This window comes from Myxocyprinus asiaticus, chromosome 27 (assembly GCF_019703515.2).
Source record: "Myxocyprinus asiaticus isolate MX2 ecotype Aquarium Trade chromosome 27, UBuf_Myxa_2, whole genome shotgun sequence".
Classification (NCBI taxonomy): Eukaryota; Metazoa; Chordata; class Actinopteri; order Cypriniformes; family Catostomidae; genus Myxocyprinus; species Myxocyprinus asiaticus.
This window is the reverse complement of record NC_059370.1, coordinates 22253545-22272804: the sequence shown is the minus strand read 5'-3', so window position 1 is coordinate 22272804 and position 19260 is coordinate 22253545. Positions and strand designations below refer to the sequence as shown.

The following is a 19260-nucleotide window of genomic DNA, read 5'->3' as shown; positions in this document are numbered from 1 at the left end:
ATTTTATAGCTGTACTTTTAGTCTAATACTTTATTTTAATTATATATTAATATAATTATACATATTATATATTCTGCACCCATCTACTGACGTACTTCAACGTGGGAATTAACATTACTTGCGTTTGAACATCATATTTACAGGCAAATTGGCATAATTTTTTTTTTTTTTTTTTTTTTTTTTTTACATTTCCGTTGAAGCAAAGAATTGTGGGTTGTGAGTGGCCACGAAGGATACACCTCATGCATCCTCCGAATTCCCATGAAAGAAGGTCGCATTCGAAGACTGCTTTTCTGAAACGAGACAGCCTCGATGACATATGCGACCTCCGGGGGACACCGCCTTCCAAACGAGGCAGCCACGATTTACAGCTCAATAAAATTTTTTTTAAAAAAAACACACATTCAGAGAACAGACATCCCAAACTGAAAGGACGCTTTTAATAAAATGTCTTTTAATAAAATAAGGCAAAACTTGGAGATATGACTACGGATGTGGAGTCCACGCGGCTTTTCAAAACAAGAACATTTACTAATTAAGAAAACAATTGTAGGTAATGATGCATAATTGTTTACAACAACCATTTAGTGACTTTTACATCATGCAGTTTGAAATCATGTTTGTAAAATGATACCTTTATATAAACCTCTGATTTAGGTTTAATTGAATTTAGTGACATTTATACTCAATACTGTCAGTGAGGTAAGAAAAGGAAAGACCTGCCTGTGATATTAGGGAAAACATGTTTATTTTTCTTACCCCACTGACAGATTCCTCCCCCCCCCCCAACTTGATTTGAGTAACTGAATTTAGTGACATTTATAAACCTAAATCAGACGTTTGTATAAAAGGTATCATTTTACACACAAAAAGTGTAGTATAACAAGCCAGGATGGACTTCCTTATATTCTGATCATTATCTGTTTGTTTCATTTTATGTTTTATATTCATTATGTGTTAGTTATATTTCATGTTGAACTATCAGAAGGATTTCAAGGTTTCCATATTGTCCATTATAATTTCTCTTTAACTGTTTCATTCACAGTGTACTTTAACAAAGGCCTCCATAATAATATTGCAAAACCACAAACAAATGTCCTTAGTCATTGTTTGTTGGGCCACTACATGAATGTCACCAATCAGGTTCTTACGAGGTAGGCAGAAAACACGAAAGGAAGGGAGGAGTGTTGGTTGATTTCAAAAGCTATATGACTACAGGGCTCCGGCTAGAGAGCAACACCTGTGGAGTTTCACACTTGAATTCACATACCCAGAGCGACCATGAAGTTTACTATCCTGATCTGCGTTTCTGTTCTCATTTACCTCTCTGGTAAGTATCAAATTTATCATGATTAAAAGGTACATAGATTGGAAAGAGGATTATGTAATAAACCAATAATTAAACCAAGTCCAGATGTCAGAGCCAGGATTCGAACTTGAATCTCTGGTACAAGAGTCTTAATTTCAACCACTGCGCCACAGAAGGGAGCAGAACCCAACAGTCTGACGCGATATTAAATGAACTCAGAGTCTATTAAAAATAAGGGGAAAAAAAAAAAAAAAAAAAAAAAAACAAAAGCAACTTCTTACTGACAACTACAAAACAGAAAAATCTTTAGTCCAAAAAGGAGGGAAAAAAATAATCTCCAAAGAACTCAAAATAAACACAGGGGGGAAAAAAACAATCCAAAAGGCTTTCAAGGTTTAGTACTTAGAACTAGAGCAGACTTACAGCAGCAACTGGCTCGGAACATCAATAACCAAGCAAAGAAACAAAAGGAAGTGATCAACTTAAATACATAGCCCAGAACGAGGCACATGTGAAAACAATAACACATGATAAAATGGCGGGAAACTGAAATGAAACACAACGAGGGCCTCTAGTGGCCAAAATATAACATTAAAGCAAAACAACTCTGACACCAGATTGCTTCTTAGCTAGGCTACTGTTGTTTTTAAAATACATCCTTGGGCATTGAAGTCTTTTATTAAGCATTACAGAGTGACCCACAATGTGTTGTTTAACTTATGGTTGTTGAATTTTAAATTGTTATTTGCGCTTCTGAAAATCTGGACATGAGAAGGCAACAGCTTACTAAATTATATCTTTGTTCTCAAAAGGCATTTGTCCAGACTATTCACTAACCCAGACTGCCCCATTTTTTGATATGTGGAGCGTAGATGTTTTTTTTTGTTTGTTTTTTTTTAAGCCCAATTTGCAATATATTTTTGAAAAAGGGGGAGGGGAAATAAAGAAACAAATATAGAACAGCAACATTATAGATGATATAAAACATCTAAAAGTTGAATTTTCTGAGATAAGATTAGATCCCCATCATTCACCCAAAGTTTATCACCAAAAACTAACTTGATCAGTGTCAAAAATTTCTTTATTCTGAAGTACAGTAAGAATGTATTTCCATTAAACAAAAATACACCCAGGAACGTTAAAGGATGTTTCCTGAAATGTTAATTTCTGTTTCTTGAAATGACAAAGATCATAATGAAAGAAAGACTTTGTTTGAACAATTATAACAAACTTCAAGTTTATAAAATATATAATTTCAAGTGTGTGAGATGACAACATACATCAAGTAAGTAAAATAAGAATTTGATGTCTATTCAAGCTAAACACATAAGTTCAAAAGAAAATAAAACTTGCTTAGCAACATTTTTTTTTTTTTTTTTTTTTTTTTTGTCAAACCCTTTTCTGTAAAATGTAAGTGCCTTTCCTGGTTCATTTCTCATCTTTATATTTTCCCATTTTCATTTCACAGCGGCAGAGCCCAGAGAGGTAAGCTTAATTATAAAAAAATAAATAAACTAATTTTGAAGTTACCAGTTCTGTTGCTTTAACGCTGAGCTTATAATAAAGAACAATGGATGCAAAGTGTTAAGATATGTGGAAATCTCTCTGATATCTCTTTAACAGGCCAAATGTACAGAGTCCGATAATAATGGCATGTGTTCTCGGGAGTTCGATCCAGTGTGTGGAGATGATGGCAAAACATACTCAAATGAGTGCATGCTATGCTGGGAGAACAGGTAGGTCAGCTGAACATAGCTGTTACGTAAATGATGAATAAAATAAACATTTATACCATGCCAATTTAACTATTTGAGAAGGCAGAGGAAGGAGATGTGAAAACTCAGGGTATGCCCAGATGTCAGCGTTGAATCAGTCACTTATAAACCACCAAGCTTTGATAAACAAACATGTAACAGTTTTCATTTTGAAGAGGACAAACTATTATCAATGACAAACACAAAGTCTGTATTTTTTTTTACAAACATTCTTGACAGCAATGCTGAGCATTTGTGCCACTTCTAAACAACACATCTTCTTCTCTTTCTAGTGAGCGTAACCAAAATGTCAAAGTAATGCACAAAGGAGAATGTAAGACCTCCTGAACTCACTGCTGTTACAGCATCCAGAATGGGTTTCCAGATGGAATACTATATTAAAAACCAGCTGAGCAGGATGCTCTGTCATAGATTTGCCAGTTAAACACTTTATATGCTATTGAAACTTTACAAAACAATGCCTTGTCATGTAATTTAATGCAATAAAATAAAACAATCAAGCATTTGAGATCTTTAATTTGTTGTTAAAGTGTTGATTAAAACTATACTTTCAAACATACCACTTTCATACTTTGAATTAATATCCTGCTTCTTATAGTTTTGACTCTGCCCAAGGACGACAGCAGAAATATAATCATTGTGTACAACTTATGAACAATTTTTCTAAACCAGCTAAGAATAACTGCACCATCAGAAAGCTAAAAAGACTAGCTAATCACTCTCTTATAAAACATTATTCTGAATGGTTTCCTTTGAACATTTTACCTTTGGAACATACAGTACATAACTTTAAGCTACTTTTGCATCATGGCAAGCAGAGTTTGTAAAGCCTTCTCCCTCCAATCATGCTCGAGATAAGCTAAAAGCTCAGGCACAAGGCTGCACCACCCCTGCTCTACCAACACGGGCAGGAGGGACACTTCAGCATATTGTCGCAAACGTTCCTGATGAGAGGAATCTGGTATAAGGTCAAGACCTGCCTGTGATATTAGCTCCTACAACACACAGCAAAATAATTGTTTGTTTTAGATGTCTGATTCAGGTGACTTTTAAGAATGAGCTGAATTACATTGAAAATTAAAAAATGTGTCATTTTTAATTCAAAATAACAAAGTAACACACAAAAATGATCAAAACATCAAAATCAACAACATGAATGTTAGACTCAATACCGACTAAACTGCTAAAAGAGGTGTTTCCTGTAATCTCCTATTTATCCTTTGGTCATGCCCAAGAAACTTTGAACTGGCAGTTATTAAACCACTTATCAAGAAACCACAGCTTGATCCAGAAGAATTGGTTCATTATAGACTGATTTCAAATCTCCCATTTATGTCAAAAATATTAGAAAAGGTAGTGTCCTCCCAACTATGTTCATTTTTACAGAGAAATGGTGAAGAATATGAAAAATTCATTCAGGATTTAGGCCCCATCACAGTACAGAGACTGCACTTTTCAGAGTTACAAATGGCTTATCGTCTGATCGTGACTGCATTTCTCTTCTAATTCTCTTAGATCTCAGTGCTGTCTTCGGCACCATAGATCATGACATTCTCTTGGATAGGCTTGAGAATTATGTTGGCATTTGTGGACAGGCATTAGCTTGGTTTAGGTCCTATCTCTCTGACTGCTACTACTTTGTCTGTGTAAATGAGGAACTGTCAGATCAAATTAAAGTTAAGTATGGAGTGCCACAGGGATCAGTTTTAGGGCCTCTGCTTTTCTCCCTATATATGCTCCCCCTGGGAGACATTATCAGGAACCATGGAATTAGTTTTCACTGTTATGCTGACGATACCCAACTTTATATTTCTTAGAAACCTGATGAAATTTCACAATTTTCCAAGTTAACAGAGTGTATAAATGATATCAACAGTGGATGGCTAAAAATTTCCTTCTACTCAATTCTGATAAATCAGAAGTATTAATTATTGGACAAAAACCTAAAAAAAATAAGATGCTAAAATATGATCTGACTCTTGATGGATGTACTGTAACGTCTACTTGGTAAGTTGTGTGTGGATTGCGGGGAATAGCATGAGCCTCCACATGCTGTGAGTCTCCATGGTGTCATGCACAGTGAGCCACAGGATAAGATGCGTGGATTGAGTGTCTCAGAAGTGGAGGCAACTGAGACTTGTCCTTCGCCACCCGGACTGAGGTGAGTACCCGCGCCACCACGAGGACCTAGTAAGTAGAGGGAATTGGGCATGCCAAATTGGGGAGAAAAAAAAATTTAGTTGGTTCAAAATGCAGCAGCGAGAATGCTAACTAGAACCAAGAAATACGATCTTATCAGCCCATTTTAGCGGCGTTACACTGGCTACCTGTTAAGTTTCTTATTAATTTTAAAATTCTGTTAATTACTTACAAAGGATTGAATGGTCTAGCTTCAAAGTACTTAAGTGACCTTCAGTCACCCTATAATCCATTGTGCTCATTATGATTGCAAAACTCCGGCCTGTTAACAATACAGAGAACATCAAAATACACAAAAGGATTAGTAGTGTTCAGAACTCAGACACACTCTCTCAGTTTAAGTCTTGAATAAAGACTTATCTATTCACCCAGGCATACACCTAATTTATCCATCAATTCATAGTTATGCTGCTTTAGTTTTTCAAAATCCCTAAACCAAGACAAAAATTATCAATTGTAACTCCTAGACCTAGAGCTTTCAAACTACATCCACCTAACTTGGCACAGACATTCAGACTGTTCTGACTTGTGTTGCTATATCTTTTCTTACCGATCGGAATTATGGTTTCATAGAGAAGATTTTCTATCTATCTATCTATCTATCTATCTATCTACTTTCATACAAGGCTTTGTCAAGCCAACATCCAAGTTTGACTTGACAAGTTTGTTTTTCTGTAGTAAGTGCAAAAATTTAAATTAATAAATGTATGTAATAAATTGACCTGAAAAATAATATCGATAAATAGTCCTGCAGAAATACATCATAAGTGCTTTGCAAACTACTGCTTAAGCAGAGGCTAGGTCTATCCTGGCAGATACTGTCCTTGTAATCCAGATAAATGGTTTGTATAATGTATATCAATAATTTAAGGTGTCTCAAAGTAAAACCCAAAAACTGATGACCATGGCTCTCTCTCTTATTTCCCAAATGTTAGTCAACAGTTACAGTTATTCAGCATAAGTAGAAGTATATCGCAAGTTCAGTAAATTTGTATGGTGAGCAAGTTAATATCAATGCATTTATCACCAGACTGTACTAATTCAGATTTTTTTATTCAGTGTTCAACTGGCTCAAATAGTTCATTACAGAAGTACTGATAAACGTGTTAATTGTGCTGTAAAACATGTGCAGAAAGAGGACATATTTTGTTACAAATTATTATTCAACATTACCTTATGACGTATAATTCCACACCGAACAAACTTGACAAAACATTACAAAACATTCTTTAACAAACTATCAAACAAGTGCATTTCTCTAGCAGCACAACTGTTGAGCACACTCGCCTGCCATGTTTTTTTCTGAGTTAACGTGGGTGGGTTGTTGGTACTTTTTCCTCTTTTTCTCAGCTCTCCAGTTCTCCTCCTCATCACTGCTATGTGTTTGATCGCCAGTCTTGGTATTGCAGTTATTAAAAGGAGACCTACAGGCAAATCATTCAGTTTGTGGTGGTTCAATATACAGATCTTGTGCTGAAAGTGCTAAAAACATCGTAAAAGATGTCACATAAGAACAATAAATTAATGTAATTAACATTATAAAGAGTTAGACTTTTAATGTCACTGTTAAATTGATACTGAACAGTTGAAGTGCAGACATAAACTTCACTTCATCTCTTAAAAAAGAAAAGCTAAATTTCACATCGATTTATCAGTAATTAAAGATAACTAGTATACTCTTCATCTTGAAAGTTCTTATAGGTGTACTATTAAACCTAGATCACATAATATTAAATGTCAAAAAAGTTCTGCCGAGCTACAGGACTCCTGAGAGGCAGTGGTAGAGCAGGAAAAGATTGTCGAAGAGTGAGCATCCTCATGAAACCCAGGAAGAGGAAGATGACAAAGACCGTAACGTTCACACAGCACAGCAGAAGGGAGAAGGGTTGGCATGAAGATGTTGGCACTGACCTGGGTACATCAGGAATGCAGACTGGGGGATCCTCACAGATTCGGACAGACTTGCTCTCACGTGGCAAGACAGGGTTGGGCTCTGTGGTTTGTGCTGGCTGTAATGGGACCACAGTCGGCTTCTTAACCGGATGACTGAGAGCTTTATCCTCAGTGTTTCTACTCAAGGTCTTGGCTGGCTCTGTGTCCATCATCACAGTTTCCTCATTGCTCGGTGCTGACTTTTCCTTTTCTTTTGACATTAGTTACTTACTCTCTTGTTGTTCCAAACCCATTTTGCTGTTATTTTTTTCTGTGCAGCACAAAAGAGGATTTAAGAATCTTCATGACCTCAGTGACCACATCTATCAAGCTCCAAAAAGGAAGTGTATAATTAATTTGCATGCATTAATTATTTGATTTGTAAGTGAATAAAGATGAAACGTTTCCTCTCCAACTCCAACACTCTCTGACTTTCAGAAAGTGCCTTCATTCTTGCCATGGATAACTCATCTTTCAGTTTCTCTGAATCCTTTCTATATAAATACATTTCACAACTGTAAACAGTCCTGAAGTGCTGTCTGCCACCAGTGCAAATAAGTTAGGAAAGAACACTCACTTGGAATTTGAAAGTTGCATTTTTAATAAGTCTGTGTAGTAAGTCTCATCCACAAGCTCAGTTTCTTGAGACTGAACAGGTGGATGCTGGTCTGTTACAGTCACCTGTTGGTGAAGAAGTTAGTAGCAATATTTTCCAAAATGTAATAAATATGTTTCATTTAAATGTGAGACTTAATATGTAACATCATAGACTCACCTTCACTTTCTCCAGCTCTCTTACTTTCATCATCAGGGTTTCTATCTCATTGTTCTTTTCAGATAACATAAACTGCAATCGTTCAAGCTGGGCTGGGTCGGCTCTGTTGCCCTGGAGCTGCATGAGGGTGGCTATCTGCATCTAAAACAACAGACAGAAGGAAAACAGATGTGATTCACCTAACTAATGTGGAAATATTAAAATGAAATGTCAACATCATCAACCTTTACAAACAGCCTCAATCCGTTTTACCTTCATACGGTGCATGTGCTGTTTGGTGAGAGTATGCTGCTTTTGTAAAGACTCGTGCTGTCTTTTCATGCTGTTCAGTTGCCTCTCCATCTCTGCTCTTTTGTCCTCTACCTGTGCAATTCCAAATATTTTGTGTCATGGCACACCAACCCATGCCTTAAAATACTTTACAATGCTTTTTAACTATCCTGTTTATTATAGGTGAATATTCTTTTGTAAAATGATATTGTTAAGTTATAAAAATAAGGTACAGTTTCTTCAATTACGCAAGCCTTTTTTGAAACAGGAGTATTAAGGACAGGAAGAATAATAAAAAGTTTGGGGCAGAAATCGCATTTTATCATAAAGCCAGTCATGCAATCCTTCCTATAACAGCAGGGACCTTCACTCTCTGATCTCCTTTAAGACCTTCACGAGATGATTTCAGAGCATTTGGGGAATAAGTGCAATGTACATCAATCTGTGTGCCCACAAACACATATGGCATAAAAATGATAAAGTCTGATGTTGAAAAAGCTAAATGCTCAATGCTATACCTCAGAAAACAAGGAATTGCCTTTGCTGTTGGGATCTTGTGCCTGTTGCAACACCTGTTCCAGTTGGATTTGAAGGTCTTGGTTTGCTTCACGAGCTTTCTACTTTGGGAAGAACAAAAGTGTCTGTCTTCAATTCCAGTTACATTCTCAGAATCAGATTCAACTTTATGCATTTTTGTACAAGCAGTTACAATAATACAACACACAATAAAAGAAGCTTTTACTTAAAGCTGCCTTTTCACTGTGTCCGACAAACAATAGACCGAAAGTCAATCATTTCCAGTGGAGAATCGCACAGGGGCTGCGTGGGGTTCCAACCGTTTCTGGATGCAACGTTTTCGTATCCGATTTGAGCTTTAGCTGCACTGAAATATTTCAACTTATGTGACTAGAATGTATGTGACTGCCCGACCGGATGTGATGTATTCATGCAAAACTATTAGCACGAAGTGAGAAATATCAATGAATATTGACCTAAACATTATACTTAACGCCAGCTACTTCTGAATTATGGACAGTTATGAACATAGAAGTCAGAAATGACTGTTTATGTTGCAGTTATATCACAAAAAGATATTTTATAGCAGTAAATATGAAATTAAATGTGTACATGTGTCACTTATTTCAAAACATACAAAACCTACATATTTAAAATCACATCTGTGAATTTCTGCTTCCCATTTGCTTAATTATGGTGGTTGTTGCTGTTATGTCTTACTAATAATTATAAAAACAATATTACAAATAAATAATACTATTAATAATAAATACCAAGTGTATATTTAACATGAATTTAACTGAATTCATCCACCTGCTCAACAAAATCACAGAGGAATGTCATTCTGAGGTAAACTTTTGGTAGCTTCTCCCTTAATGAATAAAAACAATTGCGTGCAAAATGACAGTTCATCACGACTGCCAATAGGGGGAGAAATACGACAGTCGTATGTGAATGTCGGAGACAGTGAAAAGGTCGCTTAAGAGTTAACACGGAAATGCAGGAAGTACTGCAGTTGGAGGATTTATCAGAATCTGTGCATTCAGAATTCCACAGAAAGCGGCACATATTTCGGAAGAATTTGAATGTTCGTCAGTCAAAATATTGCATGTTTATTTGTTATATATTTATGAGAGCTCTCTGTAAGCACTTTACACGTGGAGTAAAATTCAAAGTGACGTAAATCATGTAAATGCAGCTTCACAATTGCTGTGGCAAAGTGGATAACCACGATTAATTTTGTAGAAGATGAGGGTTTAACAGATTTAATGTGCATTGCAATGAATATGCAAACTACGGGGAATAGTTCTTTCAATTAGTCAACCTCCTACTTAGATTTTGGGGTGTGATAGAAATTTTAGGGTTAAGTATGAGAGATAGCTGAGAAGGGAAGCATAGAGTGGTCAGTGCAAGTGGAATTATTTGAGGGGAAGTAAAAATGGGAACCTGACATTGTTGAACCCTATGTAGTGAACATGCAACTAACAATGACTGAAATTTTCATCATACTCTTTGTCTAACTGAAATTTACATCATGCTCTCTTTGTCTAACTGAAATTTACATCATATTCTCTTTGTCTAACTGAAATTTACATCATATTCTCTTTGTCTAACTATATTTCATAACAATGATCTCTTGTCATGATGATTAGCTAATCCTAACCAACTTTATATCCAATCAGAATAAAGTAAACAAGTATCAGGAGAGATAACGTAATGTAATCTATAAAAGCTTCTGAAGTCTGTTTTCACAACATTCTCAATTTTAAAGCATGGCTAAAGGCCAGTGTAACCCGCCTGTTGGATGCTTGTTAGAAGGTAAAAGTGTTGAAAAACTCACTTGTAGATTTGAATTTGAGAACATGTACAATAAATATTTGTATATGCTAATCATACGCATTATAAAAGTAAAAGTTTCCTTTTGCTTCGTTCCATGTATTTTGTATCCAAAGACAAGACCCAGGCACCCCATTTTGTTTTTTTGTTTTTTTATCCTTTCTATTATTTACAGTCAGTTGGTGATCAAAAAGATAAAAAGAAACATTATTTCCAATCATACATTGCACAGATGAGGGGAAAACCACCGTGCAACTTCTCTCTCGTTAATGTGCACTGTGCTCACTCAACCGTAAACATTTTCTCGTGGAGCAGCCATTCAAATCTTTAACAAATCTATGCAAGGGTTTGGTAAAAAAATATAGTTTTTATATAGTACAACTTAATAATTATATTATAAAAATAATAATTTAATTATATTTTCATTAGGTTCCAAACTTTTTTCCAATCTTTTAATTTGTATGATTCAATTTGTTAATAGCTTGTAACATTATTAATAATGCAAATTCATGACATCATATAAATTGATAGAATGTGAAATTTGTATATTTGTACACAAGCTAAAATGTGATTGTAAGGATCAAAAGTGAAATATGAAAATAAAATGTACAATTTTGCATACTATATTGCATAAAATCATATATATGAAAACTAATATACAATATATATATATAATATATGGTGATGCCCCCTCCTCGGTTTTCTTAATATCGTTTTTAGTTTTCAGTTGTATTACACTTACATGTAACGGTCTTTTTATGATCGGATAGCAATCCAATCAGCAAAACCGTATGCAGTGACCAAATGTAAATACCCCCTTTGGGAAACATTTAATGTTATTTGAATTAGTGCTATTTTTTACATTGTGCATGCCTGGGAGGGGGAACAGGACAAAAGGAGGAGAAAGGGAAGAGGGGGGGCGGGAATAACAAAAGGGATATAGAAAGCTAATATACAGTATATATATATAATATATGGTGATGCCCCCTCCTCGGTTTTCTTAATATCGTTTTTAGTTTTCAGTTGTATTACACTTACATGTTGTCAAAAATCTGGCGGGTAAAAACAAACATTTACTTGCCAATGGCGATTAATTTCCCAACATGTCTGTAGAGGGTTGTGTATACTAATAAACGAGACAAACAGAAACTAGAGTCTGGGTTTATGCTGCAGCATAAGTTTAGATATGAGTAAGTATTATGGAGGTGGTTTGAGTGATCGGATATTTATCCACCTCAAATTCATCTTGGAGGGCATTTACACTTGGTCTTTTTATGATCGGATAGCAATCCAATCAGCAAAACCGTATGCAGTGACCAAATGTAAATACCCCCTTTGGGAAACATTTAATGTTATTTGAATTAGTGCTATTTTAGTGTATTTCTGTCTTTATACTGTGGAATGCTTTGTTTGGAAGATATTAATAAAAAATTACATATTATTTTGTTTTCTTTCTAAGGAACTAATGCATTTTGACAAGAAAAGAAGAAAATATAATGTCCAATTTCAAAATCTCAGATTAATCATGATTAAATATGTAAATCAAGCAATTAATTGCAATTAAATATTTCAATCAACTGACAACATTAATATCTATTAAATACTTTGATAATGCTTTCAGCTACAAAGAAGTGTAATACCTCCAACCCCTTTAAACACATTTCACTTTAAATCCATTTTGTAGAATTTTCCCACAATCAGCACAGAAAATATGAAAAGTGGTTTTGTGAGGAGCACCTACTTATCAATATCAGAAATCTTTTTTTTTAGAGTATTTCCTGCATGATTCACTGGAACTCAACCAATAAATAAATAAATAAATGCATATTTCATAAGCATATTTTCATACCGTAACAGTTCGTGGAAAGGAGGATGCTGGGACTGGCTTGACAAAACACGAATACATTTATTGTTGCACTTTTTGGTCGCACACAATAAGGCCGCTTTTCATCAGTACACAAAAGGTTTGCTTTTCAGCTTCACTACACATAAACTTTGTTGGCATTTCAGCTCAACACACTACACACAAACAGCTTCACACATCTCTCTCTCCCGTCTGCCGTCATCTCTTCTCCTTAAATACTCCTTCGCTGGAACGTGAGACCGGTGTGGCATGCAGGTGTAAGTTATTCGCCACTTATCTTCCTGGCCTCGCTCTGCCCAGACACCGCTCTGCTCACCACATAGCCCCATCGCCATACTCAGGTCAGGGATTTCTCCTGCCTGTGACCTACTCCCTCCTCCTCCCCCCCCCATTTCTAGGGAGGGAGCATCAACGGGTCACACCGGTCTACGGATCCGACCTGTGCATGCCTGGGAGGGGGAACAGGACAAAAGGAGGAGAAAGGGAAGAGGGGGGGGGGGCGGGAATAACAAAAGGGATATAGAAAGCAGAGAGGGGAGAGAGAGGAGAGAGAGAGGAGCTCGCCGGCACCAGATACGCCGTCGAGTGGTCCTCGGCCTGCTGTCCTGCTTCCGTCCATGACGCCGGGTGACGGCACTGGACCCCTTAGCCGTTCCTTCTGGTTGCCGGTTGACGCGGGGCTCCAGCGCCACCGGATCGAACACTCCCTTGGCGTCGCGACCCCCAGTCAGCGGCAAAGACTCCTTTGATGGTGCATCCTTCCTTCCTGGGTTTCGGCACCAGTGTAACAGTTCGTGGAATGGAGGATGCTGGGGCCGGCTTGACAAAACACGTAGACATTTATTGTAGCGCTTTTCAGTCGCACACAATAAGGCCGCTTTTCAGCAGTACACAAAAGGTTTGCTTTTCAGCTTCACTACACATAAACTCTGTTGGCTTTTCAGCTCAGCACACAACACACAAACAGCTTCACGTATCTCTCTCTCCCATCTGCCGCCATCTCTTCTCCTTAAGTACTCCTTCGATGGAATGCAAGACCGGTGTGGCACGCAGGTGAAAGTCATTCACCACTTATCTTCCCGGCCTCATTTGAATGAAAATGAATTGAGTGCAAAGTGTAGTGTGACTGCACCTTTATGCGGAAAAGGATAATACACGTATTATAACAGCCACCCATTTCACATTCTCACTTAAGAAGTTCTCATTTTAATGCTATTCAACAGACATTACTTATTTCTATAAAACACTGATATTCTTCCATTAAAAGACATACCAGGAAAGTTGAAAAAAGGACCATACCATAGCTGATTCCATGTCCATCTTCTGCACTTGCAACTCCATGATCTCGGAGGACATGGTTTCATGTGCACGCTCTGTAAGAACGCGCAGCTCCTCGGTTTTGCTGCTCAGTGCTTCAGATTGCTGGTCCAGCTTATGTCTCATCTGCTTCTCAGCCAGTTGGGCTTCTCTAATTCTGCCTTCATTTTATCCACCTAACAAGGCATTTCATCAGCATAGCAGACAAGACAGACAATTTTTTTCAGGACAATAAGCTACCTTAAAGGAATAGTTCATTTTCTCATGGAAATGAAAATGAAAGGAATCTTGCTGGAGTTTATTTCTATTTTTCTGCAGACAGAGGTTTCTTGGATATGCCTCTTGAGTAAGTGTTCTTTATTCTTTATGCTTAGTGTATTGTGATTCAAAACGTGGACAAATTAGCTTCTACTCGCTTGTTTCACATTCATCTGTATTTGCACAAGGGCTCCAGCCTTGTCCTAATGTAACCAAGTCCCCACCCTACAATTTTTCTCGTTCGAAAAGCCGGTTCACTCGGAAATACGTCACAATACAGTTATAAAGTCGATCATAACTTCTGTTTCATGGTTCCACCGTTCTACTTTCTATCTAAGAAGTGACCGAGCCCAGAGAATTCGGCAGTGCTTCTGGACAGTGTTGATGTAGGGCTTCTGCTTTGCATAGTAAAGTCTTAACTTGCATCTGTGGATGCAGCAGTGAATGGTGTTGACTAACAAAAGTTTACTAAAGTAATCCCAAGCCCATGTTCATCTGAGGGATCAGAGATCACACACATTCAGAAGCGGTTTTCTTCTTGCCCATTACGCACCGAGATTTGACCAGATTCCTTGAATCTTTTTAACTATATTGTGCACTGTAGAGGGTGAAATGCCCAAAATCCTTCTAATCTGTCTCTGGGGAACGTTGTTCTCAAAGTGCTGGATTATTTGCTGAAGCATCTGTTGGCAAATTGACAAATCTCGAATAATCCTTGCTCTTGAAGGACTAGACTGTTTTTGGAGGCTCCCTATATACTATGATATGATTGCCTCACCTGTTTAACATCTCCTGTTTCACATCGCCTTGTTATTTCAACTCGTCAAATTGTTATTAGTCTTAAATTGCCCATCTCATCTTTTTTGGGGCATGTTGCAATCATATGATTTGAAATTACTGTACATTTAAAAAAAAGCAATGAAATTCACAAGGTAATGTGCAGTTGTAGTGCTTTCAATATAGCAAAGTATGAATATAATTTACAAATCACTCTTTTTTGTTTTTATTAGCATTTTTCAGACTGTCCCAACTTCTTCTTACCAGGTAGGCAGAAAACCTCAAAAATTCATATTCTTAATAATAAAAAAATATTTCCAGTTCAAATATATAAACGTTCTTAAAACATGATTTATTTACTTTACAAGCAAAATGGCATAAGATTTTCTGTCTTGTTTTGAGCGAAATCTAACTGAATTTAGTGAGATTTATAATCAAAACAAGGGGAAAACAATCTGTCAGTGAGGTAAGAAAAATAAACTTTATTTAAAGAGAAAACATGTTTATTTTTCTTACCCCACTGACAGATTCCCCCCCTTGTTTTAAGCATAAAGTGTATAAAATTGTGTAAGATTTCTCTAGAACCAAGTCTTAATGTTTTATGTCATTTTGTTTTTGAAATAAATATATTTTGTTTCAAGATTGTTTAAATCATTTTACTGGAAAACAAGATAAAAATACAAATTAAGAAAAAAAATGTTTGTAGTGTATAACAAGCCAGGATGGACTTCCTTATATTCTGATCATTATCTCTTTGTTTCATTTTATGTTTTACATTCATTATGTGTTAGTTCAGCATGAAATATAACTATCAGAAGGATTTCAAGGTTTCCATATTGTCCATTATAATTTCTCTTTAACTGTTTCATTCACAGTGTACTTTAACAAAGGCCTCCATAATAATATTGCAAAACCACAAACAAATGTCCTTAGTCATTGTTTGTTGGGCCACTACATGAATGTCACCAATCAGGTTCTTACGAGGTAGGCAGAAAACACGAAAGGAAGGGAGGAGTGTTGGTTGACTTCAAAAGCTATATGACTACAGGGCTCCGGCTAGAGAGCAACACCTGTGGAGTTTCACACTTGAATTCACATACCCAGAGCGACCATGAAGTTTACTATCCTGATCTGCGTTTCTGTTCTCATTTACCTCTCTGGTAAGTATCAAATTGTGATCCACTCACTTATTACATCAAGGTTAGACTATTGCAACTCATTGCACATTGGTCTGCCCCAAACTGCGTTATCCCGCCTACAGCTAGTTCAAAACGCGGCAGATAGGCTTTTAACAAGGTCAAGAAAGAGGGATCACGTTCCCCGGTTTTAGCATCTCTACACTGGCTTCCAGTGAAATTCAGGGTCGATTTTAAAATTCAGATTTATGTCTACAAGGCACTCTCTGGTCTCGCGCCCCAATATATCAGTGACCTTCTACACCCTTACTCCTCCACCAGAGTGCTCAGTTCTTCTGATCAACTTTTATTAAGGGTTCCTTGATATCGCTATAGATCTAAGGGTGACCGTGCCTTTTCTGTGATAGGTCCTAATCTCTGGAACAATCTCCCTTTCCATGTGAGGTCAGCTTCATCATTAGCCATTTTTAAATCTTCTTTAAAAACATATTTTTATTCTGTAGCTTTTGAAAAGATCATTGAATAGTTTGAAATGGATAAATACATGATGTTGTATTTTAAATGTTTTTTATTTATTTTATTATGTTTTATATTTAACTTTAAATCAATCTGTTTTTATGTCACTCTGTTATTTTGTTTGTTTCATCTGTAAAGCATTTTGGGTCAACTTCTGTTGTTTTTAAATGTGCTCTATAAATAAAGGTTGACTTGACAAATTTGTCATGATTTCAGGTACGTAGATTTAATTGATGATTATTATGTAATAAACTAATAATTAAACCAAATCCAGATTGCTTCTTAGCTAGGCTACTGTTGTTTTTAAAATACATCCTTGGGCATTGAAGTCTTTTATTAAGCATTACAGAGTGACCCACAATGTGTTGTTTAACTTATGGATGTTGAATTTTAAATTGTTATTTGCGCTTCTGAAAATCTGGACATGAGAAGGCAACAGCTTACTAAATTATATCTTTGTTCTCAAAAGGCATTTGTCCAGACTATTCACTAACCCAGACTGCCCCATTTTTTGATATGTGGAGCGTAGATGTTTTTTTTTTGTTTGTTTTTTTTAAGCCCAATTTGCAATATATTTTTGAAAAAGGGGGAGGGGAAATAAAGAAACAAATATAGAACAGCAACATTATAGATGATATAAAACATCTAAAAGTTGAATTTTCTGAGATAAGATTAGATCCCCATCATTCACCCAAAGTTTATCACCAAAAACTAACTTGATCAGTGTCAAAAATTTCTTTATTCTGAAGTACAGTAAGAATGTATTTCCATTAAACAAAAATACACCCAGGAACGTTAAAGGATGTTTCCTGAAATGTTAATTTCTGTTTCTTGAAATGACAAAAATCATAACAAAAGAAAGACTTTGTTTGAACAAATAAAACAAACTTCAATTTATAAAATATATAATTTCAAGTCTGTAAATGCCTTTCCCGATTCATTTCACATCTTTATTTTTTCTCATTTTCATTTCACAGCGGCAGAGCCCAGAGAGGTAAGCTTAATTATATATATATATTTTAAAAAAACTAATTTTGAAGTTACCAGTTCTGTTGCTTTAACGCTGAGCTTATAATAAAGAACAATGGATGCAAAGTGTTAAGATATGTGGAAATCTCTCTGATATCTCTTTAACAGGCCAAATGTACAGAGTCCGATAATAATGGCATGTGTTCTCGGGAGTACGATCCAGTGTGTGGAGATGATGGCAAAACATACTCAAATGAGTGCATGCTATGCTGGGAGAACAGGTAGGTTAGCTGAACGTAGCTGTTACGTAAATGATGAATAAAATAAACATTTATACCATGCCAATTCAACTATTTGAGAATGTCAGCATTGAATCAGTCACTTATAAACCACCAAGCTTTGATAAACAAACATGTAACAGTTTTCATTTTGAAGAGGACAAACTATTATCAATGACAAACACAAAGTCTGTATTTTTTTTTACAAACATTCTTGACAGCAATGCTGAGCATTTGTGCCACTTCTAAACAACACATCTTCTTCTCTTTCTAGTCAGAATAACCAGAATGTCAAAGTAATGTACAAAGGAGAATGTAACACCTCCTGAACTCACTGCTGTTACAGCATCCAGAATGGGTTTCCAGATGGAATACTATATTAAAAACCAGCTGAGCAGGATGCTCTGTCATAGATTTGCCAGTTAAACACTTTATACGCTATTGAAACTTTACGAAACAATGCCTTGTCATGTAACGTAATGCAATAAAATAAAACAATCAAGCATTTGAGGTCTTTAATTTGTTGTTAAAGTGTTGATTAAAACTATACTTTCAAACATACCACTTTCATACTTTGAATTAATATCCTGCTTCTTATAGTTTTGACTCTGCCCAAGGACAACAGCAGAAATATAATCATTGTGTACAACTTATGAACAATTTTTCTAAACCAGCTAAGAATAACTGCACCATCAGAAAGCTAAAAAGACTAGCTAATCACTCTCTTATAAAACATTATTCTGAATGGTTTCCTTTGAACATTTTACCTTTGGAACATACAGTACATAACTTTAGGCTACTTTGGAGTTTTCAAAGCATGGCAAAGCTATTAAATTACATTGTACATTCCTAAATGGAGCAACCAAACAAATCCATTATTCAAAATTTCAATCTTTTTATTTGTTCTTGATATTCCAAAAAAGGAGCAGTCCCATTCTACACATATTATTGCATTTTAACTACCATAGATCCAACAAGGGCCAGGATCTCCCCAAAGTAACCATCCTCATCCCCTACATCCTGCTCTGTGAGAGCCAGTTCTTTATACTGTTTCTGCAATTCATCAGGAGAAGTGGTCAGGGTGGGGTTCTGTTTATACTGAGTCTGACATTGAGCCATCATGGCAAGCAGAGTGCATAAACCTTCTCCCTCCAGTCATGCTCGGGAGAAGCTAAAAGCTCAGGCACAAGGCTGCACCACCCCTGATCTACCAACATGGGCAGGAGGGACACTTCAGTATATTGTCGCAAACGTTCCTGGTGAGAGGAATCTGGTATAAGGTCAAGACCTGCCCATGATATTAGCTCCTACAACACACAGCAAAATAATTGTTTGTTTTAGATGTCTGATTCAGGTGACTTTTAAGAATGAGCTGAATTACATTGAAAATTAAAAAATGTGTCATTTTTAATTCAAAATAACAAAACAAACACACAAAAATAACCAAAACATCAAAATCAACAACGTATGTTTGACCCAATACCGACTAAACTGCTAAAAGAGGTGTTTCCAGTAATATCAGAACCACTTCCT

The 19260-nt window shown here is 36.2% G+C and overlaps 2 protein-coding genes across 7 annotated transcripts in view; one reads left to right on the top strand and one right to left on the bottom strand.

Annotated features, from left to right (window-relative positions):
* The first annotated feature begins 538 nt into the window (after positions 1-538).
* On the top strand, positions 539-18234 carry LOC127418258 (serine protease inhibitor Kazal-type 1-like). 4 transcript variants are annotated; one of them, XR_007893396.1, is made up of 5 exons: positions 539-553; positions 1046-1330; positions 17458-17474; positions 17618-17730; positions 18002-18234. XR_007893396.1 is itself a non-coding variant. In XM_051658748.1 (4 exons), exons 1-4 carry the CDS (start codon positions 1282-1284, stop codon positions 3409-3411), a joined length of 234 nt encoding a protein of 77 aa, XP_051514708.1. In that variant the 5' UTR covers positions 1149-1281; the 3' UTR covers positions 3412-3601. The 4 variants fall into 4 exon arrangements, 3 of the variants coding, with proteins under 3 accessions (XP_051514708.1, XP_051514707.1, XP_051514706.1); XM_051658748.1 differs by lacking the exons at positions 539-553; positions 17458-17474; positions 17618-17730; positions 18002-18234 and adding exons at positions 2778-2794; positions 2933-3045; positions 3357-3601 and having other exon boundaries at positions 1149-1330; XM_051658747.1 differs by lacking the exon at positions 539-553 and having other exon boundaries at positions 1180-1330.
* Positions 3718-19260, bottom strand: part of LOC127418253 (protein Spindly-like) — a 56387-nt gene continuing 40844 nt past the window's right edge. For all 3 annotated transcript variants that reach the window (XM_051658729.1, XM_051658728.1, XM_051658732.1), the window contains 3 exons: positions 6571-6707; positions 5456-5545; positions 3718-5271 (listed from right to left, as the gene is read on the bottom strand). In XM_051658729.1, the coding sequence (XP_051514689.1) occupies positions 5045-5271; positions 5456-5545; positions 6571-6707 (454 nt within the window). In that variant the 3' untranslated portion in view covers positions 3718-5044. The remainder of the gene's footprint in view (positions 5272-5455; positions 5546-6570; positions 6708-19260) is intronic.

Bases quoted from the DNA above. Each gene is read 5' to 3' on its own strand.
- LOC127418258 (XM_051658747.1), top strand. From the start codon at position 1,282: ATGAAGTTTACTATCCTGATCTGCGTTTCTGTTCTCATTTACCTCTCT. The intron at 17,731-18,001 runs GTAGGTTAGCTG...TTCTCTTTCTAG, and splicing joins ATGCTATGCTGGGAGAACAG to TCAGAATAACCAGAATGTCA.